We start from the raw sequence: 26,795 nt of genomic DNA on the forward strand, positions 1-26,795 counted from the left end.
AGCTATTAAGCTTGGAATGCGCTGCCCGAGGGAGTGGTAGAGTCAGATTCATTGGCGACCTTTAAGCGGCATTTGGATAGGTACATGGATGGGTGCTTAATCTAGGATAGAAGTTCGGCACAACATCGTGGGCTGAAGGGCCTGTTCTGTGCTGTATTGTTCTATGTTCTATGTTCTATGTTAAGCTTCAATTAAAACTTCTTGTTTGGAAAACGAAGGCACTAACGATGATAGTATTCATGTTAGAGTCATGGAGATACACGTCCTGCAGCCCATCACATCCACACCAAAATATTCTAACCTCATTGTCAGCACTCAGTCCATAACCTTTGCAAGTACACAACTAAATCTTTCTTCAATGTTTGATGGTTTCTGACTCTGCTACCCTTGGAGGCAGGGAGTTCTAGATTCCCACCACCCTGTGGGTGACTAAACGGAAGACAATTAATACTTACTGAAATGAAAAGAACAAGCACGGACACACACATGATGCCTTCCACAGGGAGTGTGCGCTGTACAAATTGGCAAATAAATGGTACACTTTTTTTTTCACATCCTTAGTCTGGAGATGTTGGATTCTTGAAAAAACTGCACAAAGTATCCCATCACCCTTTACTTACATGTGCACTGATCAACCAGCTCAGAGCCAATTCTTTTGAATCTCCTATTTGCTTTTGTTTGGAGATACCACCAGTGAATTCCGCCCCCCACCAGAGTCTTAGTCAGACAAAGGTCAAACCTAAACCGCATACAGACCACCTCGTCAAAGGAGCTAACTGACCCTTGGTGTTCTGATGGACATTAATGATAATCAACATTAGTTTAAGAATTTGCTGGTGAAAGCATTTTGCAAGGATTTATTTTGAGAGAGAGGAGGAGAACATAATAGGAACAGGAGTCGGCAAATCACCACTCTGAGTCTGATCCACTGATCACAAAGATTGGAGTTGATCTTTCAAGCCTCCTGTGCTATTCTCATATGCCCCATTTCCCACAGTGTACAAAGAATTGTCAAATTGTCTGAATATATTCAGCAGCTGAACATACTCAGTTCTCTGGGGTTGGGAATTCTAAAAGGTTTACAATTTTTTGAGTGAATACAACTTTCTTCATTCGGAGATTGGGACCATGAGCCACACTTACCCAGTTCTAGACCAATATGTTGTATGCTTTATTGGGATCACCTCTGAATTATATCTTCTCTAGGATATATAGGTCTGGGCTAAGTAATCTCTCCTCTGAGAAGAGCTGCACCCAGCCCTTCCCCAACACCAAATCTAGGAAACAGTCGAATGAACCTTTTTGCTTTCTGTCCAAAGCAAGTATACCTTTCTTGAAGTAAGGAAACTACTCAGTACTCATGAGGACTCTATGTAATTACAGTGAGACGTTGTTACTATTATACAGTATGAGGAGCTAGATGCCAAATTGAACAGTAGAACCTTAAGAGAAACAAGCTTTCAATTATTACCTGAGCCAGATACTATATGACAGAGGGAACTAAAGATTAAAGAAATGAAGGCATGACATAAAATCCAGTGTTGGAGAAGTGAGTTCCAATTTGTGGAGTGCTTCCATCAGTACTGGGGGGAAGGTGGGGGAGGGGTTGTACTATTGGCACAGTCTGGACCGAGGACCAGTACTCCAAGAAATTGTACAAAGAGAGAGGACCGGAAACTAAACAATGGGGGTGAAGGATCAAATTTGGTGAGATGTCACAGTCCTGCCCAAAATATTGACTCTTCCTCCTTGGATGTTGCCTGAGCTGCTGCGTATTTTCCAGTGTCACTGTGGCACAGTGGTTAGCACCGCTGCCTCAGCACCAGAGACCCGCCTCAGGCGACTGACTGTTTGCACATTCTCTCCATATCTGTGTGGGTTTCCTCCGGGTGCTCCGGTTTCCTTTCACAGTCCAAAAATGTGCAGGTTAGGTCAATTGGCCATGCTAAATTGCCCGTTTTGTTAGGGGCAGGGGTAAATGTAGGGGAATGGGTCCGTGTGGGTTGCACTTCGGCCGGTCGGTGTGGACTTGTTGGGCCGAAGAGCCAGTTTCCACACTGCAAGTAATCTAATCTAATCAACTCTCACTCTCCAGTATCTGCTCATCTCCCTACCTCCTGAGATGTAGCAAATCAAATCAAGGCAGGAAAGAAAACCATGATGTGAAAATGGAGGGGAGGAAACAGCAGGAAGGGACACAGGGAATAAACCAGAGAGCAAACTAACATTACATAACAATAAACAAAACTAAAGACTCTCTGTCTGAACACTCACAACTTAAGTAAATAAAACTGATTCAATGGAGATTCAGGATGAAGATTTGGCTGAGATGGAGATAGTAGGAGAAAGAAGTTACTATTGGGAGTGGTCTTAAGGTTCCCAAACTTTAACCAAGTATAGAACGAAGTATACAGAAATATAAGGTGCTTATGATAAAGGGACAGTGATAACCAAGATGTTTTAATCTACACATGCACTGGAAAATCAGAGGCCCGATGGCAGACAGGATGAGTAATTCATACAGATTGTGCTGCTTTACGAAACTTTCTGGAGTCAACCAGACAGCAGGTTATATTAGATACTGGATTAGTGGTGCTGGAAAAGCACAGCAGTTCAGGCAGCATCCAACGAGCAGCGAAATCAACGTTTCGGGCAAAAGCCCTTCCTGATGAAGGGCTTTTGCCCGAAACGTTGATTTCGCTGCTCGTTGGATGCTGCCTGAACTGCTGTGCTCTTCCAGCACCACTAATCCAGTATTTGATTTTCAGCATCTGCAGTCATTGTTTTTACCTAGCAGGTTATATTAGACTTGGTATTGTGTAATGTTACAGGGGTAACTATTTATCTCAAAGTAAAGGCATCCCTAGGTAGCAGCAATCACAATACAATTGAATTCCATGTTTAACAGACCAATATCCATTTGTTAAATTAGGCTGCAAAAGACTTTGATTTGATTTGATTTATTATTGTCATACCTCTCAAGATACAGTGAAAAATACTGTTTTGCGTGCTATCCATACAAATCATACCTTACAGACCTATATCAGGGTAAGAGAACAGAATGCAGAATGTGGTATTACAGCTACAGAGAAGGCGCTGAGAAAGGTCAGGTCTAATAGATGTAAGGTCCACTCCCAAGTCAAACAACAGTGGGGAAGAAGCTGTTCTTGAATCTGTTGGTTCATGTCTTCAAGCATTCGTATTCATCTGCCCAATGGTCTGGTGAAAGAGAGTATAACCGGGTTGGGAGGTGTCTTTGATTATTTAGGCTGCTTTTCTGAGACAATGGGAAGTATAGACAGAGTCAATGGCTGGAAGGCTGGTTTGCATGATGGAACGGGCTGCGTTCACAACTTTCTGTAATTACTTGTGGCAGAGCAGTTGCCCTCCCAAGCTTTGATGTATCTGGATAGGATGCTTCCTGTGGTGCACCCATTTCTTGTAAATCTACAGAAGGCAAGACCTCCCTGGGAAAGCACCCAGCTCTGAAATACAAAGTTGAATGAACAAGATGTGCTCTCAGTCAACTCTGGAGACATTTTAGTTGATTTTTGGAGGAACCTATATTTCATTCCGCAATCTTACATTTAATTGAAAAGGGAGGAATAGGGTCAAGCATTTTAAACTTAAATAAGGGCAAATATGTTGGCCAGTAAGCTAGAATACTAGCTTGGAGGATAGACCAATAAACAGGCAAAGGCAGGTATTTAAGAGAATATATCAAAACACCAAGAATACTCCAAAAAAAAACTGAAGAGAAGACCAATGAGTTAACGAAAGAAGTTAGGGAAAGCATCAATGTTAAGGAAAAAGCATATCATTCCACGAAGATGAACAGCAGTTCAGATGATTGAACAGAAGATAAAGAATGGCAGAGATTAATTTTAATATTCAGGAGAAAGAATATTATAAGAAGCTAGGTAGAAATGTTTAAAGAATGGATTTCAAGAGATTCTAGAGGTATTTAAAATGGAAATGAGTAAGTAAAGTGTGCATTGTTCCTCTGGACAGAGTGAATGAGGAGTTAATGGCAGATAAGGAGGAGATCATGGAAGGAATTAACAAATATTTTTCTTCTGTCTTCACTTCGGAAGGTACAAAAATTTATCCAGTATCAGCTGTAAATTAAGAGGTGGCAGGGAACTTAGTGAAATTACATCACCCGTGAAACAGTGCACAGCAACTCGATTGAGCCCTCAGACTTACAAGCTCCTGGATCCTGATATCTTTAATAAAAGGTAGTAAAAGCATTGCTGTTAGCTTTTCAAAATCTGTTAGATTCTGAAAAGGTTCCATCAGAATGGAAAGTGACAAATACCACCCCTTTATTCAAGGATAAGGGAGGCGGGAAACAAGAAACTCTAGGCCTGGTAGTTTAGCGTCTGTCATGGGAAAGATCATGAATTAATCATGAAGGAGGTTACAGTAGGGCAAATTGGTAAATCACATGCTAATTTGGAAGAGTCAGCATGGTCTTGTCAAAGGGAAATCATGTTTAACCAATTTATGGCAGTTATTTGAAGGAATAACACTCCCTGTGCTTAATGGGGAGTTGTAGGCTTAGACTTGGATTTCCAGAACCATTTGATAAGGTGCAACACAAAAAGGTCATTTCAGAAGATAAAAGCACGTGACATAGGCAGTGACATATTAGTATGGATATAAATTGACTGACTGGCAGAAAACAGATGGTATACACAATAGGTCTGTGTCTGATTGTCAGAATATGACAAGTGAGCTCTGCAGGGGTGTGTACTCAGACCTACTCTTTTCATAATTTACATCAATGACTTAGACAAGAGAAGGGAAGGCACAGTAACTAAACCACTGACAAGACAGGTAGTAAAGTACACTGTGAGGAAGACATAGGGAGTTTTCAGATGGATACAGCTGAGTAACAGGTTTGGCAGATGGAAAACAATATGGGAAAATGTGACATTGTTCATTTTAGCAGGAAGAATAACAAACCAGGTTATTTAACTGGAGAATGACATCAGAGTTCCAAGGGTTTAGGGATTGTAGGCATTTTGGTGTATGAGTTAACAAAGAGGTACAGCATGTAATTAAGGTGGTTAATGGGATTCTTCCCTTAATTATCAAAATTACTGAATACAAAAGGAAGGATGTCATGCTTCAGTTAGACAGAACTGAAAATGTGTTGCTGGAAAAGCGCAGCAGGTCAGGCAGCATCCGGGGAGCAGGAGAATCGGCGTTTTGGGCATGAGCCCCACAGCAAGACATCGAACCCCCTCACGCCAAACCCCGCCCCCATTCCCAGCTCCAGCCCCACACCAGGTCCTAGTTCCCAGCCCTGCCGTGTTTTCACCATCCCTCCAGAACTACCCCTCTCCGAGGATGAAAGATCAGTCCTCGGCAGAGGCCTCACCTTTGTTCCCCTACGCTCTCGGATTAATGAGTTCAACACGCGGCGAGACATCGAACATGTCGATTCTCCTGCTCCCTGGATGCTGCCTGACCTGCTGCGCTTTTCCAGCAACACATTTTCAGTTCTGATCTCCAGCATCTGCAGTCCTCACTTTCAGTTAGACAGATCCATTTTGAGAGCACATCTTGAATAGCATGTAGAGTTTTAGTTTCCTCATTTGAGGAAGGATATCCAAGATCTTGAGGTTTGGCAAATAAGGTTGTTGAAGGATGAATGCTTTCGCTTGTGGATCGGTCCAGAACTAGGAAACATTTTTAAAACTTGATGTTGCCCAATCAAAATTTGATGTTTCCAAATCTAAATGTAGAGAACTCCTCTCTCAGTGGGCTGTGAAATTTTGCAAGCTTCCACCTGAGAAGATGGAGGAAGTAGCAGATTTAAGGAGGGAGGGGACAGTGAATATCGGTAAGACAAAGGTGGATAGATTCTTGATTGGTGGGGAAATCAGCAGTCGATGACAATGTGAATTTGAAACACAAAAGGGATCAGGCATTATCTTAGTGAAAGATGGAGCAGGGTCAAGAGGCTGAATGGCCTGCTGCTCCTATCTTGTATGGTTGTGTATGTGTTCAACCTTGGACCTTGGGGAGCATAACATTACTTTCTCAATGGCAGAACCTCAGGCGATCTTATCATTCAATAGCACCTTCCTCTCCTGTGGTATACATTGTTGTGGGTATTTGAAATTTGGCATTTGTCCTGAAAATCTTTAACATCTCATATAACTTTTCAACAATATTAACATTCTGTCTGACCAAGCAACTGTATACTTTCTATTGTTAAAGATCTAAAACAACTGAGCCTCTGTTTTGGCACGAAGTAATCTCCTTTCATCTTTCAAACTTCTTCCCAAGGCTTTTAACTACCTTAGAAAAGGATTTGGCTGAACGTGTCTGACCTTAAATGATCATAATCACAGAGAACTTCATTTTAACTTGGCAATCCAGGTTATTAATTCATTTAAGTGAATCATCTTTGCCAAACTCCAAGCATCGAAAACTGTAATCATCAGATTTCAAAGGAAAACTCACATCAAATAATTTTGTCCTTATTTGGTGTAGGTTCCAGTATTAGGATTTATAAAGGTGTAGTCTGAAACTGTGCAGAGCTTGCATCCCACTACAATGCTGCATGTGAACAGATGACACAGAGATGGAGGGGGAGGAAGATCATGATTTTAGCACTGTAAGACTTAGTCATGCCGAGCTGCATGTAGTTTCTTACTAAATCAGAAACCGATTGCTGATGAATATGCTAATGACTCAGTAATTGGTCTGAAGTGAGACTAATCAATATACAATATTACTACAGAGCCTTTATATAATCAGTTGGGTGCATCAATTTTGCTTTGTTGTTTTTACTTTCAATATTACCTTATCACATTCTTATGGAAGTGAGGGGACACTCAATATGGACAAATCAGAATTTTTACCTGCAGGCCATTTGCTTTAATGCGCGTTTCGTCAATGCAAATTCACCATTGTGCAATTTATAAATTGGGAACGCTGCTTCTAAAGTGCAAACTTATAAAACAGGTGTTGGCTGTAATGCAATTATATTGATACCACTGTTTCTAAAGTGGGATCTTTCAACAACAAGAACGCAACTATCGTGCTATAGAAGAACTGACTGTTTATCAAAAAAAATCACTTGGTTACATGAACATCAAAGAGTGCTCTCTCGCAGCCCGGGAAAGGTCAGAGGTGTGGTTATGGAAGTCCATGGTCAATTCAGTGGACATCAGTAAAGCCATCCTTACCAATGTATTCTCACCGTAGTAAAAGGGAGTAATTTTCACTTCTTGCAGCGAGTTCAGCTGACAGTCACAGGTCAACACTCTGCTGTACACCTTACCCAATTCTTAATTGAGGAATGTACAAACAGCGTGTACAATGAACAGCCAATTTGTATCTGATAGATTCTGGTCTAAGGGAAAATTACTCATCCTCCTGAGTATTCTAACTGGGGAGGTTATGTCCTCTACTTCACAACAGGCTCAACCTGCAGCCAGAAAACCTGTGCTCAGAAACAGACTGGCTTTTGGCAGCATTGGGTTGGATCCACTGCAGATACATGGTCAGCTTCTGCCTCCAGTGCTGACTTGTTGGTGTACAGACAACAGCTTTACTTGTGAACATAACCTGCTTGAATTTCACTCAGCAACTATGGTAGTAGCAGGGGCTGGTCCTTTCTTCCCCACTAATATTCTACTTTTGAACTATCCTCATCCTTTTAGTTTTGCCTACTCTTCCTAAGATTCTGCCATTTCAGTATCTACTGAGTTTTTTTTATATGCATACATGGGGTACGGGCATCACTGACTAGGCCAGCATTTATTGTCCATTCCTAATTGCTCAGAGAGCAGTTAACAGTTAATCGTTAACAGTTAACAGTTAATATTGGTTGACTTTGATGATACTACCATTGGATCTGGAGTCACACTAAGGCCAGTAAGGATGTCAAATCCCCTTCCCTAAAGAAGGCAAGTAACTCAGATGGGATTTTCCTGAAAATTGACAATGATTTCATTGTCATAATGAGGCTCTCAATTCCAGACTTTTAATGATTTGAAATTCCACTATCTGCCATGGAAGGATTTAAACTTGGGTCCCCAAAACATTACATCAGCTTCAAGGTTAATGGTCTAGAAATAATGACAACGAAGCCAAACAGAGAACAGCCAGGGAATTCCTAGAGGCATAGCACTCATCCACAGATTCTATTAATAAACACATCGACCTGGACCCAATATACCGGCCACTGTAGTGGACAGCTGGAACTGACAACCGGAAGCGGCAGAGACAAGCCACTATAAATACCGGAGGAAACAACACCGAAGCTCTTCACGGGTGGGTCCCAAGCACTGAGGATGTCACCCAGACAGGGGATGAAATGTTTGCAACACAAATTCCCAGCTCGGCAAACAGAACCACAACAACGAGCACCCGAGCTACAAATCTTCTCACAAACTTTGATCATCACCTCCACCATTTACCTCATGTCTCGTCTACAGAAACTGAATATAAGATCTATGCACAGGGAATGCTTCAGGAGCTCAGCAAGGTCTGGCAACATCTGTGGAGAGAAATCTAGAGTCTACATTTTGAGTTCTTTCTGACTCTTCTTCAGATTCAGACTCTTCAGGGGTGGCAAGGTGACTCACAGCGCCAGGGACCCAGGTTCAATTCCAACCTCGGGCGACTGTCTGTGTGGAGTTTGCACATTCTCACTGCGTCTGCGTGGGTCTCCTCTGGGTGCTCCGGTTTCCTCCCACAGTGTTAGGTCCACTGGTCAGAGGGAAATGAGTCTGGGTGGGTTACTCTTCTGAGGGTTGATGTGGTCTTATTGGGCCGGAGGGCCTATTTCCACACTGTAGGGGAATCTAGTCTAATGTTCTGAAGAAATGTCAGATTGGAGTCAAAACATTAACTCCATTTCTGTTTGCACATATACTCCAGACCTGCTGAGTTTCTCCAACATTCTCTGTCATTGTTCCAGATTTCCAGCACCTGCAGCACTTTGCTTTTACTTGAATGTAAGATCAGCTGAAATTAAATTAATTAAATATTGGGAAGGTCAAAACCATTGTTTTCAATCCCCACCATGATCTTGGTTTCCTTGTAATTGACTTTTGCCCTTTTCCTCACTGCTGCTGAAGTTTAATCCAGATTGGTCCAGGCAGTGCCCTATTTCATCAGAGATGTGCTTCTGACCCTTACCCTCTGACCCTTACCCTCTGAGGTATTAAAAGCACATGTTACTGCCTCAGAAAAATCACTCGAACTGGTCACCTTTGTACTTCTGATTACAGCCTCCTACATCTTTGGCGGCTATATTATTAAGCAACTCTGAAATCTCCTTGCTGTATATTTTTGCCTCTCTATTAACTGCATGCTAAATCCAAGCAGCAGCAAGAGGAAGCCTAACTGAACAGCTATATAGCCATTCCTCCCAGGATGGTGGCAGAGTAGAATTCCTGAGCTGGAGCTCGTCTGCTCAATCCAATCCTTTTGCTTTTTTCCCTTTTTATCTCCCACCCTCAGGCAGCATTGGCAACGTCCAGGGTGAAAGGCAATGCAGACTCCCGGCCTCAGTGTGGACATAGCCTCAAGGTGAAACCCAGTGCGGTCTGGGTTGGAAGGACTGTCATTCTGAACTCTTCCTTTTCTTATTTTTGTTTTTGCTGGACTTGGAATTTCTGTTCCTCTTAAGAATTGGTACTTAAGAATATGTACCTAGGTACCTAACAAAGCGATGGCTTGTAAGACTTTTCACTCGAGTCATGAGTACATGTGACAACAAAGCTAATTCTAATTCTCTCTCCCCTCCCTGAAGACATTTGTCAAAATATCGCCTTTTGCTCCAACATCAAGTTTTGTAGCTCAATATCAAAATCCATTTTGAAAGAACTCCTGAAGCACTTTGAGATGTTTTATTATCCTAAAGTAGCTGTGTGAATAGGAGTTATTACATTTAGCAAAGGGTTCTCCAAAAGCTGTGTTTTTGCTAGTACTCACACATTCAGATCACAGTTGTAATTTATATAAATGATTTGGGTGAAAATATGGATTGTCCAATTAGTACATTTACAGGCCATTTGAAAAATAGTGGAGTAGTGGATAGTAAGGAAGGTTGTCAAAGGATACAGCAGAGTATAGATCTGTTGAAAAACTGGGTGGAGAAATGGCAGGTGAAGTTTAATCTGGACAAGTGTGAAATGATGCATTTTGGGAAGCCAAATGCAAAGGATGTAGACAGTCAAGGACAGGACCTTTAGGAGCATTCACATACTGAGGGACGTTGGGATGCAAGAGCATAGCTCCCTGAAAGTTGCAACACAAGTGGGGTATAGTTTTAAAGGTGGCATACAGTATGCTTGTCCTCTAAGGGCACTGAGTATAAAAGTTGTCAAGTCATGTCAAGCATATAAAACTTTAGTGAGGCCACATTTAGAGTACTGTGTACAGTACTGATCACCACACTCTAAGCAGCTTATGGAGACTTTGAAGATAGTGCAAAGAGGTTTACCAGGATGGTGCCGGGACTGGAGTCTTTTTTAGCGCTAAGGAGAAGTTGAACAATCATAGGTTATTTTCATTAGAGCATCAGAGGCTGATGGAGTGGGCGACCTGCTAGAAATATATACAATTATTAGAGGCATGGATAGAATGAAGTATTTTTCTCAGAGTGGAAAGGTCAAATACTTGGAGGCATAGGTTCAATGTGAGAGGGGGAAAAGTTAAAGTAGATGGCAAGGCAAGTTTTCTTTTATTTTTACACAGAGGGTGGTAGATGCCTGGAACACATTGCTGGGTAGGTGGTCAAAGCAACTGTGGTAGCAAAGTTTAAGAGGCAGTTAGACAGACACACAGACAGGCAAGGAATATGGGGATGTAGACCATGTGTAGGCAGATGGGATTGGTTTAGAATGGCAACATGATCAGCACAGCCATGGTGGGCTGAAGGGCTTGTTCCTGTGCTGTACTAGTCTATGCTTATTCAAATGTTTTTATTCTTCCACAGGTTTCTCTTGAGATCAATTGCAACAGAACCTGTTGCTGTGAATAATTATGTAAATAAATTTACTCCAGAGAACTGTGCACTGTTACTACTTGACTTTTCAAGCACGTTTCATATCAATTACAGGAAAATAACGGAATAGAAATGAAGAAGTAGTTTAGACATTTATGCGCTGCTGAAACCTTGGAGTGCCTGGCGTGCTCTATTTCTAGGAGTCTTTTAAAGTCATCCCTAAGTGTTTCCACTATTTCAGCAATACCAAAACCAGCAAAAGGACCAAATTAAGCTTTTAAACCACAGTGCTTTGAGGGATACCAGTATAACATAGCAAGGGAGCACCAGAAGCAGTGCCCCACACTTTAGTAATATTAAACATTAGCCTGATCCCACTTCAACTTTCAGAACATTTTAATTCAGTTATGCCTGAGTTACAAGGGTCTGGGTTCAAGTCCGACTTAGCTCTGTGCAAAACTGAGGCCATGTGTTCAATCCAGTGCAGAGGAATTGCTGTGTTTCAGGAAACACAACCTTAGAAGCATAGCATGGCCAATCCATCGAACCTCCACATCTCTGTGGGAGGAAATCAGAGCAAGACACGGGGAGAATGGATAAACTCCACACAGTCAGGCACCCAATGCTGGAATCAGACCTGGGTCCCTGGCGTTGTGGGGCAGCAGTGCTAACCAGTGAGTTACCATGTCAGATTGAATAGGGACCTGGTTTACCTGTTGGTTGGATGTAAAAGATCCCATGACACTACTTTGAAGAACAACATGGGACTTTATTCCTAGTGTCTTGGATCATATTGGTTGGACGTCAAAATCCAAAGAAAGCTTGCCGTGTCATTATTGCATGGCAGTTTGTGGGAGCTTGCTGTGCATAAATTAGCTGCCATGTTTCCTAAATGACATGGTGACGAAATATCAAAAAAGTATTTCATTGGGTCGAAAACATTTCAAGGTGGGAAAAGTTCTAGATTAATGCAAGTCCCTTTCTTTGCACTCCACCTAAGATCTGCATTCTGACTGGAGCGATTTTTCTGCAATTTTCTCGCAGCCTGACTCTCCTCCTGCTTACCCAGCTCCATTCAGTCCAGTGACAGCAGGCTTGGCTACCGGCTAAGAACGTTGCCGGCTGAAACTTGCCAAATAAACAGTTTCCATCTTTGGACTCTGGCCAAATAAGAGCATGGCTCAACCACAATACTTGAATTACATTGACAATAATGGCACTTTGCAATGTGCATTGAATGAAGGTTATAATTTGACATGCTTAAACTTTGATTGCTTCTGACATTTTACTACTGAAACAAGCAATAACACTGCCAACAGCTAGTACAGCAACATGAACCTGTTAAGCCTAAAGCATATCAGAACCTTCGTGCTCAGTTTGGGACAAAGCAGAATCCAAGCAGTAAACAATCATTTGCCATATTGCTGGCTGCTATCACATATAGAATAATATTCTTAACTTCTTATCCAAACAAATAGAGCAAGATTTCTTCTTGTTATTTTACTGTATAAGCTGTAGGGCCTGAAATTGAGCATTGGCGTCTCCAAGCATGAAAATTACTCAAGCCCAAACTTCATACTAATGTGAAACAAATGAGAGAAACATGAAGCGTGAAATTAAATTCTTCCAGAACTAAATATTTCCCTGTATGTTTTGTCTATAAACAAATCAGAATCCATTAAAAAAGGTAATATTGACACCCATCAACCTGTCAGTTATATTGACAAATTAATTGGAATATAGATCTTCATCAAACCAAAAATTAAAGTGACCCTTTTACGATAATAGTGACTCGTATTTTTTTTTAATTGAGCAGAGTATCAAAAATGTATTTATGGGTTAATGTTGTTCAGTAGGTTGCACATTTTTAACAGTTAAGCCAAGGCCACACAGAGCAATGGAATTACTGTATTGCTAACCAGTGGGATGGAAATTCAGTATTCATTCATGACATTGCAAAGATCATTCTGGCAAGTTGTTTTCCTTCTCCTTAAGCTTGTACCCCAGGAAGCCACACATGGATAAACAGATGCTTACCTCTTGCTGTAAGTCTCTAATCAGTTTGCTCTTCCTTTCCACTTCAGCCTTTAAGAAGTTAATCTGTAACGGCAGCAGGTCTGTAATATTAAGTCACAGAGCACCAGAAACTACAACACTGCACAGAACAAATTTCTTTCATACAGTATGCAGCATTGTCACATATTTTTTAGTGCAAGAACCAGAAAACAAACAGGAAGTGTTCGGTCTAAGACAGCTTACCCCAGCCTGCTGCTTTTCTGCTTTCACTGCAGCCTCAGTGATCTGCTTTTGAAGTGTTTCCTGAAGGGATTTCATTTCATCGCTAATTAAAAAGAAAGAAGTGATGTTTTTAAATACTGTTGGCACTGAAAAATCTTAGGAGTCACTTTTTGGGTACGGAGCAGTTTTTTTTAACTTCAAGCTATAGTTTCAAAAAAATTGGCAACAGGTTTTTTAAAAATTCTTTCATGGGATGAGGACACCACTATCTAGGCAGCATTTATTATCCATCCAGAATTACCCAAAGGGCAGTTAAGAGTCAACTACATTGCTCTGTGTCTAGAGTCACATGTAGGCCAGACCAGGTAAGGTTGGCAATTTCCTTCCTTAAAGGACATTAGTGAGCCCAATGGGATTTTTTTTTCCCAACAATCAACAATGGATTCATGAACATCATTAAACTCTTAATTCCAGATTTTTATTGAATTCAAATTCCACCAACTGCCTTGGTTGGATTTGAACATGTATGCCTTAGTAATAATAGCACTAGGCCATTGTCTTCCCTATGTCACTCTCTCATTATTCAGTATGTTTTGCACTCTTGCTGAATGTTCTCAGCTTTTCTTGAAGGTTTTGGGACACTGCATTTGCAATAGGAGGAAATGATTGCTCAGCACAGGTTATGCAATCTGCTATCCAATGCAGTAGTATGATGCCACTGATAAGTAAAGAGAGGATTTTACACAAGCAACTCAACATTGAGAGACTGAAGGACATGGACTGAATGCAGAATGTAAAGATAAGTTGGAGATGTTGTGAAAATAAGAACAAGTCATCATTTCTGCACTTGAAATGGGTTTTAACCAGAACGCTTTAAAATTTCAGTTCCATGCTTACAGCTCTGGTAACTTCTACAGTTCATTCATTTCTCTGCCATCACTCCCTCATCCAGTCCCAGCTAATCAATCAATTACAGTGAGCATCAATAATAAACAGATTCACAGAGACACTGTGAATGAGACACTGAAAGCTTTCATTCTTTGCTGTAAATGTATACAAACGGTAAACAAAAACAGACAGCATTTTAGAAGACAATGTAATTGTTTTAATGTAGGAGATAATTCAAGATTTTGCTTGATACCTGCTGAATTATAATAGGCTGTTTGAATATATTAAATATTGAAACATGGGGTGGTGACACGGTGGGTCAATGGTTAGCACTGCTGTTTCACAGCAGCAGGGACCCAGATTTGATTCCAGCCTTGGGCGGCTGTGCAAACTCCACCTAGACAGTCTCCCAGTGTCTGTGTGGGTTTCCTCCAGGTGCTCCCACAGTCCAAAGATGTGCAGGTTAGGTGGATTGGCCATGCTAAATGCAGGGTTATAGGGATTGGGTGGGTCTGGGTCGAATGCTCTTCAGAGGGTCGGTGTGGACTCAATGGGCTGAATAACCGACTGTACGGACTCTATCTGAAAGGTTCTTACCATGGCAGCAAAAGATCCAATTTTCCCATTTTCATTTTATCCAAGTGATCTAGTGCACCTTGGCACAGATCAAGAAAATAAATCTTTCTTTGGGATATTCTATGTGCAAATTTGACATTCAGTAGTTTTGGACTGAATGGATATAGCAACTTCATGTTCTGTCAATTTATTGTACAAATATTGCAGTAGTAAAATAGTATAACTTTTCATTTGGTCCATTTGAATATTGTGAAGCTGGTTTGGTCAGTTGCAACAGTAACAGCAGATATAGATGGAGATAAATACAAGATTCAGACAGTTCAATATTTGACAAGTTTTGGCCAAATACTATTTGCTATCAAGAACATGTTAACAACTTATATTGAATTTAGTGCACTGATGCTAAACTAAGCAATTTTTATGCTTCAATGCAAAACATTTGAAGGAAATAATGAACTTATTTTCCAAGAGTTTCGGCATTGGCAAAGTAATGATCAGCAGTCAGCAACAATGCAGGGATCAGGCCAAAGTCTTGTGAGCGACAGTGAAGCGTGGTGTGCCCAGGCGGGTCTGAGCCCAATGTTTTGGAGGAGAGCGAGCCCTCTTGGGGAAGCTCAGCTTGGGACATCTTTAGGCCCATGGCTCAAGAAAGGACTGTAATGTTTGACATTTGAACTTTAGTTTTCTATTTTAATGCTAAGAGGACTGTGCTGAACTTTTTAATTTACAGTGGGTTCTACCACAAAACACACGTTTCTTCAACGCAAATTGGCTGTAACGCAATTGAAGAATTTAGATCATTATTTGTAGAACGTGAACTTTCCTTACCCATATTGTCTATAACGGGATGCTGGTCCCATTAGTTTAAATGGTGCTGCAATTACACAATTTTCTCACTATCAAGGATTGCAATGGAACTACCGAGTTAAATCAGCACAGACTGTATTTCTTTATTTTTCTATGTAACAAAAATTTTGTACCTAGCTATTTTGTACCGAAGATGGCACCATGCTTGGCAACATTGTCCAGTTCTCACTGTGCTCCTGTACACCGTACTTGAGCACGCGAGACAATAAAACCGAAATCTAAATCGTAAATCTCGAAAAAGTTTACTTCATAAATGACTTTGATGCCAAACACAATAAGTGACAAAGCTTGAACTTGCTGCAAGTAGGATTTAAGAACAAAGAAATGAGAGCAGGAAAAGCCAATAAAATCATTAAACTTTCCAACTCGATTCAACTTCCCTCCCAGTTTTTATAATGGAGCAGAGAATAGATCAGGGAATAACCTCAGAACCTGAACATTCACAGAAACAGTGAAGATTGCACTGGGGTTTGGGCCACTTGATACCAAACAGGCAGGGGTTCAAAATCATTTTTTGAGTAGAGTGATATCATGAAGAAATCAATATGCCTTTGTACTACTCGAGTCAGGCCTATCAAAAGTCCTGTACGTGATATGTTATCAAAAGACAGGCACCAATCCAAATACAGCTCTTCAAAAGCTTTAACCATGCAATTGTGCAAGAAGTCTTCCTTCGCTGCTGGAAATGACTTGATCAGGCTCTTCTATATTTTATGTCTGGGAGAGATCACTCTGGCAAGGAGTTTGGGCCACACACTTCTGCAACTTTCCTTGCGTTTCTGCACCAACTGGAAGTCTGATTTGCCGAAAGGTGGGAGAAAATGAATACGATGATTTTGGATAAATCCCAAACCAGAGAAAAAAACCAGTAAAAGAAAAATAATGGTAGTACTTGGAGCTAAACGTCCCGTAGCACTGCTCTGAGATACACAGGACAGGTCAGAGTGTCACACGCAAGGCTAGAATCAGAGCTTGTTTTTACCAAGTTGATTTTAACCCTACTGCAAATTCTCTTGCAAGGATGCCTGCCTTGAAGTAGTTTTCCTCCTCTCTCTTCAAGAATCTCAGAGTCTCTCTCTCACTGCAACCCCCAGGTCATCATCTCTGCCCTGAAGCTCTTTAACCATGTCCTGAAACAGACTCTACTCTTTGCTACCTTCCCCCACCCTCCTCTCTGACCTATCACCTCCATCCCCACCCCCATTCATCTATTGTACTCTATGCTACTTTCTCCCCACCCCCACCTTCCTCTCATTTATCTCTCCACTCTGCAGACACCCTGCCTCTGTTCCTGATGAAGGGCTTTTGCCCAAAACATCGGTTTTCCTGCTCCTCGGATGCTGCTGTGCTTTTCTAGCTCCATTCTGATCTAGAATCAGAGGGGGGTCAGGGTGTAAATTCTCTCAACCTCCTAACTTCATATTCGGGAAAAACAAAATATATCCTGAAGAGCTGCTTTTTAGAGGGATGGTGTCAGGCAATTCACCAATAACCAACCTCCAGATTAAATAGTGCACGGGCAGTTGTTTGAAAAGACACTACAGTTCTGAACATTTGAGTGTCTGGCACCTTACAAGCTTCTACAAGGGACATCAATCACAGCTGACAAACAGCAATCCATGCAGAGTATAAAGCAGGTAACTGACTTGTTCACTGCAGCAAACACTCATTCTCCCTGTGGACATCCAGATACAAGAGAAGGCACTGGGCATTGTGATAGTTGTAAGATTTCCTGCTGTTCAACACATTACAGCATGCACATATGTGGCCCTGGGCAAAATGGTAACCCCAGGACATCTACTCCCCATGTTGGTCACCATCCACAGAATAAACAGTTAAGTTGCCATAGTCCCAGAGGACCTGAGGGTTGCCCTTTCATGAGGGATGTCAGACTTCAGCTGTGGTGATGCGCTCAGCCTGAAATCTGTCCTCCTCGCAGCAATGGGAGTGGCGATGGGGTTGTGGGGCCAGTGTGCGACACTGGAGGGTGATGGAAGTGGTGATGGGGTGGTAGAACCGCCTCACTGTACTGCCTCACAGCACCAGGGACCCAGGTCCGATTCCAGCATCGTGCGACTGTCTATGTGGAGTTTGCACATTCTCCCAGTGTCTGTGTGGATTTCCTCCAGGTTTTCTAGTTTCCTCCCACAGACCAAAGATGTGCAGGTTAGGTGAACTGGCCATGCTAAATTTACCATAGTGTTCAATGGTGTGCTGGCTAGGCAGGATGGCCATGGAAAATGAAGGGTTACAGATGTAGGTTGGTATGGACTAGATAGGCTGAATGGTCTGCTTCCAAAATGTAGGGATTCTATGTGAGCGATGTGGGGCCTTTGTTGGTCCAGAGCCCATTACAGTGAGAGCCTGAAGACCATTGTGGAGACCCCACTGTAGCCAATATCCAGTGAAGCACAAGGAGGGAGGAAAGAGAATTCCGTCTTTAGTAATATCTTAATGCCTTCTGTAATTCAAAATGTTGCTGAAGGCGACATATTACACTTTTCACTACTTACTTATTAAATACAAGTGACCATAAATTATTCAATTCATGAGGGTTACTACACCTCAGGCAAGGGGCAAGGTTGAGAAAGTGTGACCTTCATGTTGACCTCAGCTGATGTGGGAACGGAACCCAAATGGTTGGTGTCATTGAGCATCACAAACCAGCTGTCCAGACAACTGAGCTAATCTACACCCTCCATAACGGAGTTTAACGTTGGTAAATGCCCATTTTCCTCCCCTCTGCATTCTTCTGCCACTTCCCCATCATCCATTTGCCCCAGGCAAGCCCAAACAATTGCTGCTGCACATCTCAGGTCCTCTTCAGGTTTGCCAACTGGGCACTACCACCCTGACTGAGACAACCCTGTCAGAAGTTGCAGTGCTGTCCACCCCAACCCCAACTCTTTCAAACCCTTCTCTAATGAGGCTCCTGTCAGGATTAACCATGCAAGCAAGGGTCAGAAGTAGGCCATACAGCCCCTGACACCTGCTCCACCATTCAATAAGTTCATGAGTTCTTTATTCCACATTTGGGATGTGCAGGTCATTGACTAATCTAGCATTAATTGACTGCCTCTAGTTTACCCTTGAGAAAGGGGTGGTGAGCTGCCTTCTTGACCCCTTGCAATCCATTTGGTGCAGGTAGAAGCACAATGCCATGAGGGAAGGAATTCCTTCACTATTGCTGTGACAGTGAAGGAACAGTGATATAGTTCCAAGTCAGGACGGTGAATGCCTTGGAGGGGAACTTGCAGGTTGCTTTGTTCCCTTGTATCTGCTGCCCTTGTCCTTCGAGATAGCATTGATCATAGTTTTGAAGATGTTGTCTAAGAAACCTTGGTGAATTTCTGCAATGTTTCTCATAGTTATCGTGTTACACACTGCAGCCACAGAGTGTCGATGCTGGAAGGAGTGGATGTTTATGGGTGTGGTATCAACAAGCGGGCTGCTTTGTCCTGGATGATATTAAGCTTCTTGAGTGTTGTTCGGGCTGCACCCATCCAGGCAAGTGGAGAGGATTCCATCACACTTTAGGGAGTCCCTCAGCGCAAGGTTCTGACCCTCTGACTTGATATCATTACCACAGCATTTATATTACTTGTCCAGTTCAGTTTCTGGTCAACAGTAACTCCAGTTGATAGAGCAATTCAAGTTATTGTGATCTTATTGAATATCAAGGTGTCAATGGATAGAGTCTGTCTTGCTGAAAGTGGTGATCACCTGGCATTTGTGTGGTACACGTTATTTGCCTGGACATTGTTAAGGTCATGTTTCTTTTGGGTATGATCTGTTTCAGTATCTGACGAGTTGCAATAGTGCTTAACACAGAGATCATTGTGCTGATCTGATTGCAACCTCAAATCCACATTCCTTCCTAACCCTGCTGATCTTTCACCCTGATTTTGCAAAATTCTCTCTATCTCTGCCTTACAAATATCCAAGGTGGCTGCTTCGACCATTTATTTCAGGAATAGAGTCCCACAGACTCTCAACTCAACAAAGTAACACCAACTCCATGTCAATAACAGCTCAGCTCCTTCCATTCCCATTGTTTCTATATGCAGCACCAGGATCAACTGCCATTCCCACAATTTAAAGTCTTTAAATCATTGGTTAAGAGGCAGTCGTAGATGCAGATACAGTTACAACATTTAAAAGACATTTGGGCAGATACATGACTAGGAAAGGTTCAGAGGGATATGGGTCAAAAGCAGGCTGGCAGGACTAGTTTAGTTTGGGTAACTTGGTCAACATAGATGAGTTGGGCAGAAGGATCTACTTCAATGTGATTACTCTAATTGCTTAACAGACACATCGGGTTAAAAAAAGTATAAGTTCTTAACCCTCCAAATAACCCCAGTAGACACCAGGAAAAGAAAAAAAATGGATTTCTTTGCAGACATTAATTTTCTGAAAACAAATCTTTTGTCGATGAATTATTGTGAAGTTGAACCAATATTTGATGGTAACCTTTGCTCGGGACAATCACCCTTCTCCTAGGATTATCCTAGGATTATGTGGGAAGCAAGAGAGGAAATTGCAGTACCGTTGGCAATGATCTTCTCGTCTTCACTGGCAACGGGGGTGGTACCGGGGGACTGGAGAGTAGCGAATGTTGTGCCCTTGTTCAAAAAAGGGAATAGGGATAACCCCGGGAATTACAGGCCAGTTAGTCTTACTTCTGTGGTAGGCAAAGTAATGGAAAGGGTACTGAGGGATAGGATTTACGAGTATCTGGAAAGACACTGCTTGATTAGGGACAGCCAGCACGGATTTGTGAAGGGTAGGTCTTGCCTTACAAGTCTTATTGAATTCTTCGAGGAGGTGACCAAGCATGTGGATGAGGGTAGAGCAGTGGATGTAGTGTACATGGATTTTAGTCAGGCATTTGATAAGGTTCCCCATGGTAGGCTTATGCGGAAAGTCAGGAGGCATGGGATAGAGGGAAATTTGGCCAATTGGATAGAAAACTGGCTAACCGGTCGAAGGCAGAGAGTGGTGGTAGATGGTAAATATTCAGCCTGGAGCCCAGTTACAAGTGGAGTTCTGCAGGGTTCAGTTCTGGGTCCTCTGCTGTTTGTAATTTTTATTAATGACTTAGATGAGGGAGTCGAAGGGTGGGTCAGTAAATTTGCAGATGATACGAAGATAGGTGGAGTTGTGGACAGTGAGGAGGGCTGTTGTCGGCTGCAGAGGGACTTAGATATGATGCAGAGCTGGGCTGAGGAGTGGCAGATGGAGTTCAACCCTGCCAAGTGTGAGGTTGTCCATTTTGGAAGAACAAATAAGAATGCGGAATACAGGGTTAATGGTAGGGCTCTTAGTCAGGTGGAGGAACAGAGGGATCTTGGGGATTTTGTACATAGATCTTTGAAGGTTGCCACTCAGGTGGATAGAGTTTGTAAGAAGGCCTATGGAGTATTATCATTCATTAGCAGAGGGATTGAATTCAAGAGTCGTGAAGTGATGTTGCAGCTGTACAGGACTTTGGTTAGGCCACAGTTGGAGTACTGTGTGCAGTTCTGGTCGCCTCACTTTAGGAAAGATGTGGAAGCTTTGGAGAGGGTGCAGAGAAGATTTACCAGGATGTTGCCTGGAATGGAGAGTAGGCCGTACGAGGATAGGTTGAGAGTTCTCGGCCTTTTCTCGTTGGAACGGCGAAGGATGAGGGGTGACTTGATAGAGGTTTATAAGATGATCAGAGGAATAGATAGAGTAGACAGTCAGAAACTTTTTCCCCGGGTACAACAGAGTGTTACAAGGAGACATAAATTTAAGGTGAAGGGTGGAAGGTATAGGGGAGATGTCAGGGGTGGGTTCTTTACCCAGAGAGTGGTGGGGGCATGGAATGCGCTGCCCGTGGGAGTGGTAGAGTCAGAATCATTGGCGACCTTTAAGCGGCATTTGGATAGGTACATGGATGGGTGCTTAATCTAGGTTAGAAGTTCGGCACAACATCGTGGGCCGAAGGGCCTGTTCTGTGCTGTATTGTTCTATGTTCTATGTTCTATGTTCTCCCCATAATATGCCGTCCTCTATTGTAAGCTGGTCTCTCCAGGTCCAAAATGGTTTCAATTGTAGTTGTGACATCCCTTTGGTTTCCCCCATCAATATCAGGGGTTGCAGTTTGGAAATGATTGAACCGGTATGTCCAAAATCTGATATCATTACCTGCAACTGGGACAGTGTCCACAAAATTGAATATCATTACAAACTCTTCCAATGGGGATACCACCAGTGGCGGGTCTGCCAATGGGAGGCAGTTCAATGCACCTGCATTTGCTACTTGGCCTCTTGGTCGTTGGTCTCGCTTACAATTATAACTAGAAATATTAGAACACACTGCTGATTGTGTGCTATTGGTGGTACTGACTTGTCCTCTTTCAGCATGCCAAGTAGAGGTTTGTGATCTTTGATTTTCACGAATTTTCACCCATAAAGATAGAAGTGGAATTCCCCCAACTTCAAATATGATCACCAATTCTTCTTTCTCCAACTGGGCGTACTTACGCTTTGTGTTAGCCAAAGTCCTGGACACATAAGCTATTGTGTGTTCCTCTTCATTTGGTCACCTATGAGCTAATACCACCCTGTGCTGAGTGGTGTGACAATGCACGTCCTGACCAGATCTTTCTTGAGATCATGGTGTGCCAACACCTCAGAGGGTGGTAGTTGTTCAGTTACTTCATTGAAAGCTGGGTTTGTCTATGAGACCATTTCCAACACCAGCAACAACTTCAACGGCTTGCCAGCTAGGATCCTGAAGAAAATTTCTAATTGCTTAGTCAAGACTTGGCTTGGTTTTGGGGTTTTGCTATGGGCTGACTAGAGTTTCTCTGACCACGATATGTCCTGAGTGAAGCTATGCAATTGTCTTAAGTGGTGTTCTCCAAGCTCAGTCAGACTGGAGAGCATGACCACTTCCGTTGGAACACCCTGCAACTCATCTGCCCCACTTGCTGCATTCTGTAATGATTAAACAGGTGGTACAACTGACTAAGTCCAGCGGAGCTTCAGCTAGCAGGCATTTTTGAATAGTCAAATCATTGCACTCACATACCAGACATTCTATAAGCATCTTATTAAAGACTAAACCAAATTCATAGACTACTGCCAGTTGTCCTTGACCTGGTCCAAAAACCTCAATGCATAAACAAACAGAGAGGTGGCTCAGTGGTTAGCACTGCTGCCTCACAGCACTAGGGACCCAGGTTCAATCCCAGCCTTGAGTGACTGAATGTGTGGAGTTTGCACATTCTCCCTGGGTCTGTGTGGGTTTCCTCCCACAGTCCAAAGATGTGCAGGTCAGGTGATTTGGCCATTCTAAGTTGCCCATAGTGTTAGGTGCTTTCGTCAGAGGAAAATGTGTTTGGGTGGGTATCTCTTCGGAGGGTTGGTGTGGACTTCTTGGGCTGAAGGGCCTGTTTCCACACTGTAGAGAATCTAATTTAATATTCCCCTGGCTCCCGAATTGCCAAGTGAAAGGAAGAGAATGTTTGGAGTTGCAATGTTCCTTACTCTGTCAGTCAATCCTTGAAAAGTTCTTATTATGTGGTGCCTCAGGGAGAGTCATGCTCCTAATGACAGTAAAAACAACAATTCCACAAGAAAATTATTCATTTTTCCTCTGCCACCATGTTGTTTGCCTGGAAAAGGTAATGCACATTTTCCACGTACTGGGCATTATCCTCAACAGCAAGGTCAACCAAGTCAAACTTCACAAACAAAGGCATAGTGCAGGAAAATGTTTATTCCAACTCAAAGATTAATGTTGTGAACAGGTTTATTCAGCATGATGCTTTACTCTTGTTCTCACTGAAATAACTCTACAAAGGCTAGTACCCAGGCAACAAGTCATCCTTTATTTATACACGAACAGTCCTTGACTATAATACTGCCTCAGAGTCAGGCACCAGAGTCAGTATCTCTGATATTCATCCTTTTGTTTTAATCAGCCAGGGCTCCCTGATTGGGATTGTTAATCTGGTCCCATCAGGGAACTCTTATTCAATGACACCCCAGTGACCAACCTTGTTACAATCACTACAAACTCCTGATTAGTTTTAAGAGTGAAATATTTGGAGTTTATATCTAGAATCTTAATCTCAAACAGGAGGAAAGTTATTTACAGTTGATCAGGCAACTGGATTGAAAGGTTTAGCAGTGAATAGATAATGGGAAGAAGTTAAAGAAATTATTTCAAATTTTCACTGAAAATATGTTTTTATTAAAAAGTCAAACCTCCGTAAGAAACTTCATCTGTGGCTTACTAGGGAAGTTATGAATAGTATTAGATTAAAAGACACTTATCATAAAATGAAAAATGAACAATTGGCCCATAGCCCTGAGGATAGGGAGAATTGTAGGTATCAGCAAACGCGATCAGAAAGTTGATAAAATGGAAAAAAAATAGAATATTAAAAAAAACTAACCAGGAATATAAAAACAGACTATCAGAGCTTTTACAAACATATTAAAAAAAGAGAATCGAAAGAACTTACCACCTTCTCATTTCCCATGAAAAAAAAACAAAACAAATATGTTGTATCCCTCTTCACGATAAAAAAAACAAATTATATCTCAGAAATAAAGGGTAACTAAGCTGCTAATATATTTGTGGAAATTATGACAATTCACTGACACAGAAAATTGGAACAGGCGTAGATCTTTCAGTCCATTGAGTTTGCTCTGCCATTCATGATAATCATCCAAATCAATGTCATGCTCTCATTCTCTCTCCATACCCCTCGATACTTTTAGCCTTGGAAATCTATTTATTTCTGAAAGTATATCGAGAGACTTGGCTTCCACAGCCTTTGATTGTACAGAATTCCACAGGTTCACCAGACTGAGTGAAGAAATGTCTCCTTATCTCAGTGCAAAATGGCCTACACATGTATTCTAAGACCATGACCCCTTGTTTTGAAACCTCATCATCATCCCTGCACCACTCTGTCCAGCCCTGTCACAGCTTTGTGCATTTCAATGAGATCCCTTCTCATTCTTCCAGTGAGCACAACGAATAGAAACCACCGCCTTCTCAAGGGCAAATGGGGAAAGCAATAAATACTGGCCAGCCAGAGATGAATATCTCCCATGGACGAATAAAGGACAATATCCATGACGTGTGCAGTGGTAATGTTAGAATAAGCGTCAAGTGGAAGAGCAAAAGGGCATGATGGCACTTACTGAGGTGGAGTGTAAAAGATCTTTGAATTTTCCTGCATTTGGTGCCCATTCCATCTGACCCTGGTGACAACATTGACCTGGGTCACTAACAGTGTCCCAGGCAAGCTACTCCTTGGCCTCCTCTGCTGGTTCACCAGGTAGAGAATGGCCCTCCCTACTACCATCCCATTCACCAGTACCTCCATTTCAGTTTCCAAAGAGGATAGCGTGCGATTGTGTTCCTGTGTTGTCGCAGTAGTGTCCAGCTCAACAATGGGAGCAATGGCTATGATCTTCCAAAATTCCCTATATTCTAGAATGATCCCAAAGGACTGAAAATTACAAAGTGTAAAATGTTTATTCAAGGAAGGAGGGAGAGAGGTAAAACAGAGGAACTGCAGGAGGTTTAGCTTTGAGGACAGTCATCAAAACAAAGATGGAATCTATGACTCAGAAAACTTGAACAATTGATTTTGAAAATCAATCATTGTCTGATCAGAAGAGTCAATTTGGTTTTGTAGAATGATAGAAAGGTTTATTACATGCAGAGATCATTTGGAACACTATGTTTTTCTGGTATGAAAGAGAAATCCAGTTTCACTAACTTCTTGCAGTTTTTCTTTGAGGATGTAACGATTAGAGTAGATGAAGGGAAACCAATACATGTAATGCACTGAGATTTCCAAAAGGTATTTGATAAAATCTCACTTGCAAATGTTATGAAGTTGAAGGCATATACTGTACCTTTAAGAGAGAGAATGATGTTCTGAACAGAGATTATAAACACATCTGCACATGATTAGAAAATAGTCCCAGAGTGTACTAGAAAATTGAAAACATGCAACTTTGGCTGTGAAATGAATATCAGTTTTGGTTGCTGTTTTGACCACAAATTGAATTTAACCATTTTAAATTATGCCCCATGATACTAAAATCCAAATTAAATTTGAATTTATTGCTTTGCCAACATTTAAACAATGATTTGATCTGATGTTGGGGGTGTATAAGAATGCGGACATTTTGAAAATTGGTCAGAGAGCAATGGCCATGGAGAGAGAAACTGCTGGTGCGCTAATTGCCCATCTAACAGTTTACTCTTAAAGAAATTAGAAAACACTATCAAAAGTACCTTTTCATGTGAGACATACTTATAGTAAAAAGAAGGACGATGACCCAGGGAGATTAGCAGCTGGATTATGCGAATGTAATTTTTTTTTAAGTGTCTTATGGAACAACATATTGTGATACAGCTTGAGTCAGAGAGTAAGCAGTTAAGAGAAAGGGGACTTAGGTTTGTGAATAGTAATTTTTTGTTTAATGTCCACTTTTAGACTAAGAAAATAAATTGATGTTATTTTCTTAAAGTAGTGGAACTTAAGTGTTCCTTGTCACTCGTATTTTAACAGATTATGAGGCGAGCTTTTCTGGGTGGTTGGTTTCATTAACAGAAAAGGTTCGCCTCTATGTCATAAGACAAGACAAGGATAATTTACTTGCACAAATGGAGGATTGGTTAAGGGACAGAAAGCAGAGTTGGGATAACACCACAGGATGTTTTTAAGTTAGCGTGCTACAATTGGTAATATTATGCATCTTCAGTGCTGGAACCTCAGCTATTTATGATCTATATTAGTAATATAGATGAGACAGAGCAATGCATCCAAGCTTGCTGATGATACAAAGCTTGGTGAAAACGCAGGTCGGAAGGTGATACAAAAAGTCTATAAAGAAATATAGACAAGTTAAGTGAGTGGACAACAAGGTGACAGATGAACATGATGTGAGTATGTGCGACAGTAAGAATGAAAGATCAAATGTTTTTTTAAAAGACAGAAACTTGTAGAATTTAATGCTCAAAAGGGCCTGGATGTTGTAAAATAGAAGTTCAAAAAGTGAACATGCAGAAACAGCAAGCAATTCTGAAGGAAAATAGTACACCAATCGTTATTGCAAAAAGACAACAGCAAGGACATTTTGCTATAATTGAAATGGAATTTGGTTAGAGCATCAAAATACTTTAGATAGTTTTGGTCAGCATCTCTAATGAAGGAAACATCTGCCATGGGAGATGTTATTG

At 41.7% G+C, this 26,795-nt stretch overlaps 1 protein-coding gene across 1 annotated transcript in view; it reads right to left on the reverse strand.

The window, feature by feature from the left end:
* Positions 1 to 26,795, reverse strand: part of luzp2 (leucine zipper protein 2) — a 388,961-nt gene that overhangs the window by 174,679 nt on the left and 187,487 nt on the right. The window contains exons 4-5 of the mRNA XM_072592734.1: positions 13,238 to 13,319; positions 13,016 to 13,078 (exon numbers count right to left, since the gene is read on the reverse strand). Of these exons, the coding sequence (XP_072448835.1) occupies positions 13,016 to 13,078; positions 13,238 to 13,319 (145 nt within the window). The remainder of the gene's footprint in view (positions 1 to 13,015; positions 13,079 to 13,237; positions 13,320 to 26,795) is intronic.

This window comes from Chiloscyllium punctatum, chromosome 22 (genome assembly GCF_047496795.1).
Source record: "Chiloscyllium punctatum isolate Juve2018m chromosome 22, sChiPun1.3, whole genome shotgun sequence".
Lineage (NCBI taxonomy): Eukaryota > Metazoa > Chordata > Chondrichthyes > Orectolobiformes > Hemiscylliidae > Chiloscyllium > Chiloscyllium punctatum.